The sequence below is a fragment of the Elephantulus edwardii genome, unplaced genomic scaffold (assembly GCF_000299155.1).
Source record: "Elephantulus edwardii isolate Elephantulus edwardi_28Jun2011 unplaced genomic scaffold, EleEdw1.0 scaffold00042, whole genome shotgun sequence".
Classification (NCBI taxonomy): domain Eukaryota; kingdom Metazoa; phylum Chordata; class Mammalia; order Macroscelidea; family Macroscelididae; genus Elephantulus; species Elephantulus edwardii.
This window is the reverse complement of record NW_006399792.1, coordinates 20,063,702-20,079,498: the sequence shown is the minus strand read 5'-3', so window position 1 is coordinate 20,079,498 and position 15,797 is coordinate 20,063,702. Positions and strand designations below refer to the sequence as shown.

The window sequence follows — 15,797 nt, the reverse complement described above, 5'->3', positions numbered from 1 at the left end:
TTACCTGATCAACAAGACTAGAAGAGGTCTATTTGTTCCAATTCCCAAGATGAGAGATCCAGTGTTGTTGTGTATAATGTAGTCGGAACAGACTCACAGCCGACCCCCTGGCAGATTTTCTGAGGCAGTTAATTGCACAGGAGGAGACTGTCCATCCTTCTACCATGGAGCAGCTGGTGGCCTTGAACTATGTGCCTTCAGGATTGTAGCACAGCTTCTTGCTACAGAGGTCTATTTGTTCCAACTCCCAAGACAAGAGATCCAATATGATGTGAAAATTAACACACAATTTCATTAATACCATATGCAAGCAAAATATTACTGAAAATCATCCCAAAATGGCTAGAACAGTACACTGACAGGGAACTGTTCAAGCTGGCTTTAAAAGAGGCTGGGTCACCAGGGACCATTGCTAATGTCAGACAGATAGTGAGTGAAATCAGAGAATACCAGAAGAATGTTGATTTGTGCTTCAGCAACTATGCAAAGTTGTTTGTGTGGATCATAACAAGCTATGGATAACATTGAGAAGAAGGGAAATTTCAGAACACTTAGCTGTGCTCATGTGAAACCTGTACCTAGACCAGGAAGCTGTTGTCAAACAAAGCAAGGGAACAATGCATAGTGTAAAAATAAGAAAAGTGTGTGTCAGGATAGTATGTTTTCTCCATATCTATGTGCAATCTGTATGCTGAGCAAATAATTTGAGAAGCTGGACTTTATGAAGAAGAATGTGGTGTTAATATTGGAAGAAGACTCATCAACAATCTGCATTATGCAGTTGACACACATTGCTGAAAGTGAGGAGGACCTGAAGCACTTGCTACAAAAGATCAAGGACTACAGTCTTCAATATAAACGACATCTCAACATCAAGAAGACAAAAATCCTCACCACTGATTAAAGAGGTGATACATGGATAAAGGACTGAAGCTGTCAGTGACTTTATCTTACTTGGATTCACAATAAATACCATTGATACCAGCAGCCAGGAGATCAGAAGATGTACTACATTGTTTATGTCTGCTGTCAGAGACTTCTCTTAAGTCCTGAAAAGTAATGATTTTGGTTTAAAGACCAAGATGCACCTGATCACCTTCTATGCATTTAAGAGCTTGACAGTAAATAAGGATGACAAAAGAAGAATTGAGGCCTTTGAGTGGTGCTGGAGAATAAAACTAAATATCCCATAGACTTCAAGAAGAATAAACAGATGTGTTTTGGAGAAAGTGCAGCCCAAAGGCTCCTTTGAGGGAAGGATGGTGAAATTTCGACTCATACTTTGGGCATGTTGTTGGGAGGGGTTTATTTCTTGAAAAAGGATATCATGCTTGGAGAAGCATAGGTCAGTAAAAAGAGAGGACTACCCTCAACAAGATGGACTGACACTGGACTGTGGCAATAGGCTCAAGTATGTCAGAGACAATAACAGGCAGGATAGGGTTAAGATCTGTTCATAAGGTCACTATGAGTCATATTCAACTTGACAACACCTAACAACAATTTATACACAAACAAGGAATACTGAAGAAAAACCAATCCCTTTGAATTTTGGTTTTGGTGATGAATATTTAATATAACATGGATTGCCAAAAGAATAAACTAATCTGTCTTGGAAGAGGTATAGACAGAATGTTTCTTAGAGGCAAAGAAGGTAAGATTTTGTCTCATATATTTGGGGCATGTTTTCAGAAGCTGCCAGTCCAAGGAAAAGGATATCTGTTTGGAGGAGTAGAAGGAAAGCTCAGTAAAATGGACTGACAATGACAAAGGGCTTAAGCACAACAGAGATTGTGAGGATGGTACAGGACTGGGCAGAGTTTTGTTCTGTTGTAGTCACTATGAGTAGGAGCTTACTTGACAGCATCTAAAACCAACCAACAAATCCATCAGTTTTTCTTCCAGGAAGTTTAGTTTCTATTCCCAGGCAATGTGCCTCACTCACTGCTTTTTCCCAAACAGCATAATTTGTTAGAAGAAGAAAATGCAACTTACTTCACACAGTTTTCTCTGCAAATCTTTAACTTGATTTGAATATTCTTCCAAAACACGTTCAATGTGTTCCTTTGCAGGGTAAGAAATTTTTCTATGAGAATCAAGTTCCAGTTCATATTTAGGGAACAGAGGAATTTGTGCCAAAGTCCCAGCTGAAGATGTGTTTTCAATTATTGTACCACGAATAGATGACATAAAAAATGGACTTGAACCTACATATTAAAGAATTAATTCATATATTAACATAAAATAATTTTGTAACAAACATTATGCTACATGATTTTGAAACTCAGGGTCTCAAGGGGAAGAGAGACAAGTAGAGAGCTTTGGTGGCTTAGTGGTAAGGAGTTGTGCTGCCATTCCAAAGGCAAGTGGTTTGAATCTGCCAGCTGCTCCACGCAAGAAAGATGGGCTATCTCGTATTATGCGATTAGATACCTCTGAAAACCTGCTGGAGGGTCAGTACACAACAAGAGAAAAGTAAGTTAGCACAAGGTACTATGGAGAAGTCTAGGGGGTTAGAGGAGTTTCAGTAAAAGTAGCTGGCGAACTGACTGAGGCCAGGGACATGTAAGAATCAGAATTAACCAGTCTGGAAGAAAAGGGGAAATGAGACTAAGCATTCTCTTCTGGCTCTGCCTGGGATGGGTTTTTGATAGTAGCCATGTTCCCTCTAGTTCCAGTTCCCATTTGGCAGCTCCCTCAGTGATTCTAGATCTCTCTTCTATGCTCTGATCACAGCTCCACTTCTTTAAAATAAAAACAATTTCTAAACTGTATTAGAGCTTAAAATCTGAAGCATTTTGCTGTGGAAGTCAGAAGTCGATGGCAGATTTCTAACTCCATTTTGATTCTTTGCATAATTCAGACATCATTTGAGTTCTTTCTGACCTATAAACTAGCCTGAGAGCTGGTGAACCTATAAACTAGCTTGAAAGCTGGTGACCTAACCTACAGAAAGTTATACTTTCTATGGAATCAAAATGCTGTGCCTCTTTGGTGGTTTGAATCAACCTCTGAGGTGAAGCTGTCAATGATTTCATCTTGCTTAGGTTAATAAGCAACACTCTTAATACCAGCAGTTGGGTTATTAGGAGACGTATTACACTGGGCAAGTCTGCTGTCAGGGACCTCTTCAAATTAAGAGTAATGATATCAGTGTGCACTTCATTCAGGCTATGGTCTTTTCAATTACCTGCTACTTATCTGAGAGCTGGATAATAAATTAAGGATGACAGAAGAAGACTTGATGCCTTTGAGTTGGCATGCTAGAGATGAGTAGAGTACCCCACAGTCTGCCAAAAGAATGAACAGGTATGTCTTGAAAAAAATGCAGTCTATATTACTCCTTGGAGGCAAAGGAGATGAGGTTCTATCTCTCATACTTTGGACATGTTGTTAAGAGAGGCTGTTCCTGGGAAAACTACATCATGCTTGGAAAGGAGTGTCAGCAAAAAAGTGGAAGACCCTGAAGGAGATGGACTGACACAGTGACTGAGGCAATGGATTCAAGCATGTCAGAGTTGTGATGATGGCATGGGATAGGATGTGGTTCAGATCTGTTAAAGGGTTGCTACAGTCTTACTTGACTTCACAGCACCTAACACCACCACCACCACTACAAATAAAGTGAAAAATGGGGAAATCCCCTTCTGTACAATTTACAGCTTTGGAAACCCAGTGGAGGGTCTGCATGAGTCAGTTCTGACTCCAGGGCAATCAGTTTTAGAAACTAGTCACATGGTTTTGCCCTCAAGGAGAGTGTGACTGAAAGGTGATCACAGGACTAAGGAGGGACAGTCTGTTCAAAGAACCAGGGAACTTGTCTAGGCATGTTCTTGCTGATTTCCAGGAGTCATAGCCTTATAGCCAGGTGGTAGGAACTTCATAATCAATCCTTAAATTTTTAAATTTGAAATTGTGTACATAACCCTATATCTGCTTGTAGTCCTGTCTACAATACTCCTCCAAACCTTATAAATGAAAAGTAGAGCCATGGTTCAGCAGACTACTCAAGGCATCATGCTGTGACAGTTACCCTCACTCTAAAATAACTTCTCTGTCTTTGTCCTGTTTATGTCTTAATAAAAGGGTCTCCATATAATATATTTGAATATGGGGTGTTGTTTTTTCCCTGGAGAACAAGCTAAAAGGATAATGAAAACATGTGCTAAATAACGTTGTTGTTATTGTTAGGTGCCTTCAAGTATGATTCATAGTGACCTTATGTGTAACAGATCTGAATCAGGTCCTTTCCTGTGCCATCCTCATCATCTCTGACATACATGAGCCCACTGCTGCAGAAACTGTGTCAACCCACTTCATTAAGTCTTCCTCACTTTACTGACTCTCCTCCTTTCCAAGCATGATGTCCCTTCTTAAGGAATAGCACCCTCCCAACTACCTTTCTGTGATTAAGTTCTGCCATCCTTGCCTTTGAGGAGCACTCTGGCTGCACTTTCTCTATGACATGTCCATTTATTCTTTTGGTAGTCCATGGATATTCAGTATTCTTCTCTGACATCACAACTCAAAGGCCTCAATTCTTCTTGACATTTTCAAATGTCACTTTCTTCTTCTGGCCATTTTCAAATGTTGCTGATGTTATATACTGTCAAGTCGGAATGGACTCACATACTTCAATGGGTTTTCAGAGGTAATAAATCTCAGAGGAGGAGACTGCAGTAAGATCTTCCTCCTGGGGAGTAGCTGGTGGATTCGAACTGTGTGCCTTTGGGTTGGCATCACAACTCCATATCATTAAGCAACATGAGCCCTTTTTTAAAAAGAAAAAAGTATGCTATTTTTTTTTTAAATATTTTTGTGTGTGTACTGTCAAGTCGAATCTGACTGGTACAGGAGGAGATTGTTACTCCTTCCCTGGCAGAGCATCTGGTGGATTCGAACCATGCACCTCTGGGATTGTAGTGTAGCTTCTTGCCACTAGGCCACTAGAGCTCCCCTAAAAGTATGCTATTTTTGAAAAAAGACTAAGACTAAGATTATGGTCTGTGTGGTGCATAAATAAAAAGTAAAACATACTAAAAACCAGCAGCTAGACTAAATATTATGAAGACTGCTTAATTCTAATTTCCCCCATTTTGTTTTATATAGGTCACATACCTCCATTAGATGTGATGCCACTACCTGTAAAAAGATCTTCATTGTGTGCTTCACAATCTTTTTGTTCCATATTAACTATTTTGCCTTTTCTGGGAGATCTTGAAATTATGAATGCTTCCCTGTTTGGTTCTTTTACTTCTTGTCTGAAAAGAGAATTTAATCTTTATTAACACAGAACCAACAGTCAACATTATGATAGATGAAGAAAGGATTGAAGCTGTCAATGGCTTAATTTTGCTTGTATCAATAATCAACCCCCTTGGTACCAGCAATTAGGAAATCAGAAGACAAATTGTACTTAGCAAGTCTGTTGTCAGGGACCTCTCAAAAATGCTGAAGAGCAATGAAAGCAGTTTGAAGACTGAGGTGCACTAACAAGGTGGAGGTAATGGTCTTCTCAAGCACCAACTATAGAGAGATGGACAAAGAAGGAGAATGACAGAACTGATGCCTTTGAGTTGTGGTACTGGAGTTGTTGTTAAGTGCCGTCGAGTCGTAGGTGACTCATAGTGACCCTATGAATGAAAGTCCTCGACACTTGAATGTGTGACTTTCATCCTTTCTCTAGGTTCATAGGGTTTCTGGAGGCAAGCTAGTACTGGAGAGGAGTACAGAATATCCCATGGACTAACTACCAAAAGAACAAACAGATATGCCTTAGAAAAACGGCAGCCATAGGCACAGATGGCAAAGCTTCATCTTTCAAACTTTGAACATGTAGCTAGGCAAGGGTGTTCCTTGGTAAGGCACATCATGCTTGGAAAGATGGAGAGTCAGTGAAGAAGAAGAAAAACTCCAGTGAGATGGACTGACACAGTGACTTCAACAATGGGCTCTAGAGTGTCAGAGATTGTTAGGATGGCACAGGATAGAGCAAGGTTCAGGTCAGCTGTTCACAAGGTTGCTGAGTTGTACCTGATTCAATGTCACCTAACAACAACAACAGAGTTAAAAAAAAATTATATAAGAAAAGGATTGACATTGTCAATGATTTCATCATACTTGGATCCACAAATTAGCATCCTTGGTACCAGCAATCAGGAGATCAGGAGACGTACCACACTGGGCAAGATATAAGTAAATATCTAAAATATTTAAAAGCAATGATGTCCATGTAAAGACCATGTAAAGTGTGTTTGATTCAGACTATGGTCTTTTCAATTAACTGTTATGCATCTGAGAGCTGGACAGTGAATAAGGATAACAGAAGAAGAATTGATGCCTTTGTGTTTGGGTATTGGAGAAGAACACTGAATACCCTATGAACTGCCAAAAGAACAAACAAATTGGGAAAAATATGGTCATAGTAGTCCATAGAGGCAAGGAAGCTTCATCTCACATACTTTGGGCATGCTTCTAGAAGAAGCTATTCCTTAGAAAGGGACATCATGTTAGGAAAGAGAGACCCTCAACAAGACAGACTGACACAGTGATGGCAACAACCAGCTCAAGTGTATTAGAGATGACGTGGATGGCACGGGACCTGACAGGATTCAGATCTGTTATTCAGAGTTGCTATGAGTCGTACATGACTTGATAGCACCTAACAAGAAAAAGATCTAGAAATTAAAATATGTAGACATTTTTTAAATGGATAGACCAGACAATGACTTTACTAACATTTGAAACTTAGTAATTCATCAGGTAAATATTTATATAGAAAAACGTGAAATTAGCAAATTAATAGACCCTTATTATCTGAATTATTGACTTAGCTAGACAAGTAATTTATCAAAGTCAAGCTGAAAAAAAACTATTATGAAAATAAAAATCTAAATATTGTTCAAAAATTACTATTACTCAAAATAAAAAATCATGGTATTACCATTCTAATTTGAGGCAGCCTTTTTTCCCCTCTTAATTCTCTTTCATAAGAGTTGTGGTTGTGGTGGTGTATTATCCGAGTTGGGGCCAACCCATAGCAGACCCTCTAGTGCATTTTCATAAGCAGAATTTAAACCATATGCCATTGGTATTGCAGTGCAATAACCTTCTGTTTTTGTTGTCGATTACCATCAAGTCGTGCATGTCTCATAGCGACTTCAAGAACAAAAGACCTGAGGCCTTTCTATAACTATTGTTTCTCCAAGTTCATAGTTTTCAGAGGCATGTGGCATACCCTTCTAGCAAAATTAATTACCCTTTTTTAATTAAATGTTTATTATTTTTAATGCAACATATATATTTTTACAGCATATTCTTTCCATTTAATTTCCCCCATTCATTCATTGTTGCACATTTTCCTCCCTGCCTACCTCCCCTGTTCGTTCTTCTCTTTGATGAAAAATCTTTGTTATACAATTCCCTCCCCCAAAGTCCACAGTCCACTTTAATATGAATTTCTTTTTCTGTAATCTTGTCATGAAAACAACACCTAATCCTACATATTCCTTTTAAACTGTTCTCTCCCTCATCTGTTTCAATGCAGTATACAATATTTATCCCCTCTTTTCTTAGGTGGCCCCAACCCTAGTGTTAGTCCCATTTTACAACAGTGGCACTATGCAGTATTTGTCCTTTTGTGATTGAGATATTTCACTCAACATAGTGTCTTCCAGGGTAAAAGGGTAAAATGGTGCAACCACTATGGAAGGCAGTATGGTACTTTCTCAAAAAGTTACAAATAAATATACCACTTGACCCAGCAATTCCACTACTGGAAATATACCCTAAATAAACCAGAACTGCCACCCAAGCAGATGTATGCACACCCATATTTATTAGTGGCTTTGTTCACAATAGCAAAGAGTTGGAAACAACCCAATGGCCATCAACAAACAAATGGATAGAGAAGCTCTGGTATATTCACACAAGAATACTATGCTGCGCTGAAAAACAAAGAACTCGTGAAATATTATACAAAATGGGTGACCCTGGAGGACATTATGCTGAGTGAAATTAATTACCTTTTAACCACTGTCAAATAATAAAAGAAAGCATTTCTCTGACAAAAATAATTAGCAAATTAGAAATAATTACGGTTACAAACATTCCTTTATATCAAATAGTACTCATTGTATTGTATTAGGCTGGTGGAGACTAAGTTTAAAGAAGTATGGCAGTAACTTGATTCCAAATTTCTCCCTCAACCTCCTCAAAGAACCATAACCAATGAGAATGCCGTTAGATGTCAGCAAGCCAAAAAGTATTCCTAGTGATTCTATGAATACTGAAGAAACCTTGCCTTGTCTCATGATTTCTGCTATGTTCAAACCCACTGCTGACTTTCCATTTTCCTAGGTTCATACTTCGTATATTCTATGTTCAAATCATTATTGGACCTTTTCCCCCCAGCTACTTCTCCTCATTCTGAGTTTTTCCATATTGCAAATGAAGGCCCTTCACTAGGTGTGAAAGCTTTACTCCACACATGTCACTAAAGTAGATTCTACTTTGAGGCGGTAGCTCTTCTCCAGTGGCATTCTGAATACCTTCCAATCTGAGGGGTTCTTCTTCCAGTACTATATCCAACAATGCTTCTAAGTTGTTCATAGTGTTTTCAAAGGCCTGTTATTTCATGAGTGGATGAACAGGCCTGCTTCCTAGTCTGGAAGTTTCTCTGAAACCTATCCACCTTACGTGACCCTGTTTATTGAGACATGGGTGGCAAAGCTTCGAGCATCTCATACACACAGTATGGCAAACTAATAAATGAATGGTGAGTCAATAAAGTAAAACAAATTAAAAAAAAAACACACAAACCACTTAAGCTCCGTATGAGAGTCTGGGGTATCAGAACCCTTGAAAATTGGCTTTTCTAGTCATTGTGCTGGCCCCCATTGGGGAGGCATAGTCTTGCCAAACACCAACAGCTGTGCAATCAATATAAGAGAACACTTTCCACTCTGCGAGACAGTGGTAGAGGGACTGTGAAGACACAGTGAGAGACCATGGTGGAGAGACTATGGCACTGCTGTGAGAAAACTGTGACAAGTTATAACCAGAGCAACCTTGGTGCTGACTTATAACTGCTATGAGATAAAATAAAGCCTGCTGGTTACAGAGGTAACCAGTGGCTTCTTGCATTCGTGCTGTTAAACTGCTGTTGAACCTGGACTTTCACTAATTGAGGAACTGTGATTTGTTAATCTGGCTTGGGGCTGCTGGACTAAACCTGGACTTACATTGTGAGATACCTATTTCCCTAATAAATGCCACAACTCTAAGTTAAGCCTGAGAGTCTTTCAATGCACACTGAACTCAATGATTGGTAAAATAGGTGTAGGAGCATGTGGGGTGGCATGTCTATGTAGTTATTTGTATGGTACTATGGACATTATTGATGAGCATAGTTCTTTTTTATGAAGTGGATAGAAGTCAGACTCTTTCCCTATGTTGTGTTGCCTCCTTTTGAAGAGTCTAAAATCAAAGATAACTTGGTCTGTGTATAGACAGGGCAGTATAAAAGTGAGGCTTTCATTTTAAACTCTTGAATAGAGGCTAGAATCTAGGTTGTATTAGCAATTCCGGATAGCTATTCTGGCCATATATCCATTTTCTCTAAGATCTGGCAAGTAAATGGTATGTAATGTATTCCCAAATGATCTTGAATATAAGGTAGGCAAGAGTTGGACTTGACTCAACAGCAGCTTCCTGTTCTAGAACAAGTAAGAGTGAAGAATATAAAAAAAATGCAAGGAAACAATTAGTCTACAGCACCAATGGATCTCATGATATTCAACTTCCATGACCATGAGACTGTAACTAGATGGTATCTGGCTGCCAATGCTAACCACACTGAAACTATTAACAACACAAAGTCCTGGATAGAGTGTGCAGAAGCCACAAGACTGCAGCTTTCAGTTCCCTTTTGAGACTAGAATTAAGCTCATCTTTTTGATACAACTTGCAGCCAAATAACAGACATATCTTTTAGGTGAACAATAACACAAGGGAGATACTCAGCATTTACAATTACCTCAATCACACAGAATCATAAAAGCAGCATATGTCCAAGGACAAAACTAAAAAAGTAGAGAGGGAGAGATTAAGGGATGAAAAAAAACAAAAATCAGAGAGATAGTGGAAATAATCAGTATCATAAAACAATTTTTGTATGAATGAATGGTTGAGTGAACCAGACTATAACTTAAACTATAAAACAAACATTCTCACGCACAAAACGTTTCACCTGGAAAGGAAAAAATATTCTATTTTAAAAACCTTGTGTGATAAGAGAATGATAAATATATATGAAAGAACTATTTCTGGAGGAAACAATTTATGGAAAATTAAACATTATATATCTATAAAATGGCGAAAGACAAAAATTCCTGAAACATCTTTATCAGTAAAGATCAAAGGATAAAAATATACAAACTAAATTCTCAATAGAAAGAAAAAAGTAAACTACAAGAAAGCATTGTTGTTATGTGCCATCGAGTCATTTGCAACTCATAGCGACCCTATGTACCAGAGCTCCAAACGCTGTTCTATCCTGTGCCAACCTAGCCATCTCAAACGCACTTATTCCCACCGCTCAAGTCACAGAATCAATCCATCATCTCATCAAAGGTCTTCCTCTCCTTCACCGCCCCTCCACTCTGCCAAACATGATGTCCCTCTCCAAGGACCAGTCCCTCCTTGCAACATGCCCAAAGTATGTCAGACGAAGCTTCAGAATCCTTGACTCCAAGGAGCACTCCAGCTTCACCTTCTCCAGGACAAACCTGTTTGTTCTCCTAGCAGTCCATGGTATATTCAACACTTTTCTCCAGCACCACAGCTCAAAGGCATCAATTCTCTTTCTATCAACTCTATTCACTGTCTAACTCTCTGATGCATAGCACATAATTATGAAGACTATAGCCCAGATCAGGTGCACCTTAGTCTCCAGCCTGATGTCGTTGCTCTTCAGTACTCTTGAGAGGTCCGTCACAGTTGACTTTCCCAATGCAATTAGTCTCTTGATTTCCTGGCTGCTGTTACCAAGAGTGTTGACCATGGAGCCAAGTAAACTAAAACTGTTAACTATCTCAATCTCTTCACCATCCATACTGATGCTGCCAATCGGCCCAGTGATTAGAATCTTTGTTTTCTTGATGTTGACCTTCAATCCATATAGGAGGCTGCAGTCCTTGACCTTCTGCAGCAAGCGTTTCAGGTCCTCCTCAGTTTCAGCAAGCAGGGTTGTGTCATCTGCATAACGCAAGTTATTGATGACTCTTCCACCAATCGTGATGCCACATTCCTCCTCGTACAGCCCAGCGTCTCGGATGATCTGTTCTGCATACAGATTGAAAAGGTATGGAGACAGATTATATCCCTGACGGCCCCCCTTCTTGATTTTGCACCATGTAGTGTCTCCTTGTTCTTTTCTGACCACTGTCTCTTGGTCCAAGCATTAGCACAATCAAAGGTTCTGGGATTCCCATTCTTCTCAGAGTCAGCCACAGCTTGTTGTGATCCACACAGTTAAAAGCCTTTGCATAGTCAATGAAGCACAGATAGACATTCTTCTGGTATTCTTTGCTTTCTGCCAAGATCCATATGACATTAGCTATAATATCCCTAGTACTACTACTTCTTCTAAATAGAGAAAAAAAAACAGCGTAGTCAAAAAAGCACAAATTCTTCTGGTATTCTCTGCTCTTAGACATGATCAATCTGACAATAGCATTGATATCCTTGCTGACACAGCCTTTTCTGATACATTTTTAATTTATGGCCATTCTCTACCAATGTACTTTTCTAGCTGTTCTGGATGATCTTCAGCAATATTTTGCTTGCAAGTGATACCAATAATACTGTTCCGTAATTTCCACATTTGGTTCACTCCCCTTTCTTAGGAGTGGAAACAAATACAGATTTCTTCCAGTCAGTGGGCCAGGAAACTGTCTTCTAAATTTCCTGGCACAGACTGACTGATGAGAACATTTAGGGCTACATCTATTAGTTGGATGTGGTATCAGGTTCAGAGAAAGGCTTATCAACAACCTTCATTATGCAGATACACAAACTTGATGGCCAAAAGGATTTATAACACTTTTTGCAGAAGATCAAAGACTGTAGCCTGCAATATGGACTACATCTCAGCATCTAGAAAACAAAGCAAACCCACTACACAGCCTTAATAACCAAAATAGTACTGTTACAATGACAGACACACACTGACAACTTCAATCTCTTCTCTGTTCATCATAATACCTTTTGGTCTAGTTGTGAAGATTTTGGGAGGTTTTTTACATAGATGTAAACCATATTGAAGTACATCTCTCACCTTAGTAGCTGCTTCAAGCTCTCTTCAATTTAACTTTTTGTGTTGTTGTTGTTTTAGGACTATGCTAAGAAAAGATAGTTTGAGCTTTTGAATAACAATCTAGACTCTGACTCAGTTTCAGTAACAGAGGATCTCTAAAACAAACTAATGGGGCTATTACTATTGCTCTTTACTGCTTTGGAGTTTTTTAAAAAAATCACTTTCCTGAGGTATTTTCCTAGCCACAGAAGATTAAACAGTGAGTAGAACATAGATAAAGGCTTAATCCCATAAAAACATAACTATTTACATTGTGCCCATAACAAGCACAACAATAAAAACTAACAATATATGTTTAAAAATTAAGTGAGAAAAAATTTCATTCAAAACGTTGACCTTTTTAATGACAATCAAGATATACAGGGATTGGAAGTCAGTATTTCTAAAATGTCAAGTCCCAAATTTTACACCATTCTCCAGGAAACATTTTGTATAGATATAAGCCAATACTAAAATGTATACAGAAAGGCAAGAGAACTACACTGCCAGTACAATTATGAAAAGAACAAAATTAGAGAACTCCCCTGATCTGATTTCAAGATTTACCTCAAAGCTATATATAATATCAATTATCATTCTTCGTCACTGTCCGACTCTCTGATGCATAGCACACAATTGTAAAGACTGATGCCTTTGAGCTGTGGTGCTGGAAAAGAGTATTCAGTATACCATAGACTGCTAGAACAACAAACATGTTTTCCTGGAGAAGGTGAAGCCTGAATGTTCCTTGGAGTCAAGGATTCTGAAGTTTCATCTGACATACTTTGGGCATGTTGCAAGGACGGACCGGTCCTTGAAGAGAGTTTGGGAGAGTGGAGGGACGGCACAGGAGAGGAAGACCCTCGATGAGATGGATCCATTCTGTGACTGGGGTGGTGGGAGTGAGTGTGTTGGAGACGATGAGGTTGGCACAAGATAGAGCAGGGATTTAGGGCTCTTGTACATAGGGTCGCGATGAGTCGCAAGTGACTCGGTGGCACATAACAACAGAAACAACATATACAAAATATAGTACAGGACTGGAATGTAATCAATATATTGTGAGTTTGGGTTTTTTTATCTTAATACATTTCTGTTCAAATCTTTTCTCCAGGAAAATATATAGTGGACAACTTTATCATGCCCAGCACTGCCCCAAGTGGTCAAAGTGAGATTTTTATCTATAAGAATAAGCCTACAATCTGGTTCCATTTACTTTTGGTCACCAGAGGATCTATTTAATAAGCGGTGAAATTTCAACGCGAATCAACTCTAACATGCTAGGTATTAAGTCTACATTGTAAAGTACAAGAGTTGAGGCTTTGCCTACAAACAAAATTGACGGTCAACTCCTGTCCTATTTGGGGGATGTCTTTGCGGTATGAAAGCTAACACAACTGTATACAATGAAGACATTAAGTGTGGTACAGAGGTGCGAGGACTAGCCCTGAATCCCATGCTTTTACAGAGAGAAAGGGTCCTGGCCAGCTGGTTTCTGGGATACATGACAGGCAAGGGGCCTTCCTTTTAGGAACTAGAGCTGAGACAGGAAGCAAAGGACTGGTTGCCAAGTGGAGAAATAGCTGACCTCACTCCTGGTCTATGGACCCGCTGACCTTCAGTGACAGCAAGGTGTATGAACACAACCTGGAAGAGCCTGATTGGGGACATGGAGCAGAGTTTCTGTGCTACTTTTGAGAACTCATTACTCGGTTGTGACAGATGTGGACAGTGGTGGGGAAACTCCTCATGCAGAGGGGAGGCAGAAAGGGCCCTGGCGGGAGGCCGGGCACATGGAAAGCTGGTGACATTTGCAAGGCCGGACCTTCCTCTTTCTCTCGGCCTTTTCATTCACCCCCGCCTCCCGGAAGTGGAGTCGGACCAGCAGTTGGCAGCCCAGCACGGCGGCATCCGTGGCTCGCCCCTCCAGTGAAACCAAAGTCTCTGCACAAGCCCCTTCCGCTTTACAGCCTGCCCCTGCCGAGCACTCCCGGCCCCCAAGTAAAACCCCTGGAAAGAACGGCACACCATTCAGGTAAAGAAACCATTCACCCGGCGTCTCATTGGTGCAAACGAACTCCTAACGCCGGGGACGGTCCACAGATGACGCGGAGCGGCTCACGGTCCTGGGGGAGCGACCCCAGCGCCCCAGGCCGCGCCCCGTCCCGTACCTGAGGTCAACCACCACCTCATCCTAAGAGACCGGCCGCATCCCCGCGGGGGCGCCGGCGGGCGCGGCGGCCGCACCTGCGTCGACCCGAGGCGGGGGACGGGGGCGGCTCCCCACTCACCGCCCCCACCCCCGCACCCCGCTCTCGCGGCGCTGGGGTTCCGGCCGCCACCCTCCGCGCTGGCGGAGCTCAGCGACCGTTGGGCCGCTGGCGACGCGCGCTCAGGAGGGGGAAGGGTTACTCGACCGACCGCTGCCGGGCGGGGGCTACTCCCGCCTCCCAGACTCCGCCCACTCGACGCCGTCGCCAGGGCAACCGAGCGCCGGTCTTCCCGCGTCTGCCACCGCCCGGCGTAGGACCGCTGAGGGGTCGTGGATGCGCCTAGTTGGCCAGGATCACGTTCTGCCCAGAAACTTCCCCCTATTTCGACCTCCACGTGTCCTGCTCAGTACTTCTCAGTTTTTATACAGCCTCTAAACTGTTCTCGCTAACCTATTCTGAGTCCTATCTGAATGCTCCAAACCATTAAATTGTCCCTAAAATGATTTTTTTTTCTTAATAATTGCTCGTGCCAACAAATCTCAGTTCTTATCAAGCCCCACTGATGACCGCTACACTTGGAGCCCCTTCACTTTGTCTCATTTCCTAACATTCCTCCTACCCATCTCCATATCCATATTTCACCTTTGATTACTAAAAATTTATAATTCACAGTTTGCACAGTTCTGCCTTTGATGATGCTGTTTATTTTGTCTGGAATGTTAAGACTCAAAAGGTATTCTGAGGATATTTCATGGCCTCAGGAAAGTTACTTTTTCCTTCCGTATGCTTCAGTTGCACCTTCTGTTTATGTCTGATAGAACACTTGTCAGATGATATTATGATTACATGCTTGCTGCTGTTAGGTGTTGAATCGACTCACAGCAGCCCTTCTGAACAGTTCTGAACCTTACCCTATCCTATGCTGTCCTCTTGGAGAGTTTGGATGTTGGGAGTGGGGCGCAGCTCAGTGCTCGTATAACCTTGACTGAAGGATGGTCTTGCTTCTACCTGGAATGATCGTCCTCTTCAACAGAGACGCACGTGGATTGGTGAGGGAGAAAGGGGACACCCGCCTAGCCAGCTAGATCAGCCAAATCAACCCTGGCCATCAATGGGGTGACTGATGTCGCAGCCAGATCGCCCTCACATCCTGTGCTACCATTTTTGATAAGTTGAATTCCATTGTGACAGTCATTGTGTCAATTCATCTTATTAAGGATCATCCTCTC

At 41.1% G+C, this 15,797-nt stretch overlaps 1 protein-coding gene across 1 annotated transcript in view; it reads right to left on the bottom strand.

Moving 5' to 3' along the window:
- Positions 1 to 5,188, bottom strand: part of CCDC158 (coiled-coil domain containing 158) — a 137,976-nt gene extending 132,788 nt beyond the window's left edge. The window contains exons 1-3 of the mRNA XM_006885340.1: positions 5,119 to 5,188; positions 4,397 to 4,399; positions 1,996 to 2,207 (exon numbers count right to left, since the gene is read on the bottom strand). Of these exons, the coding sequence (XP_006885402.1) occupies positions 1,996 to 2,207; positions 4,397 to 4,399; positions 5,119 to 5,188 (285 nt within the window). The remainder of the gene's footprint in view (positions 1 to 1,995; positions 2,208 to 4,396; positions 4,400 to 5,118) is intronic.
- Between the last annotated feature and the right edge of the window lie 10,609 nt (positions 5,189 to 15,797).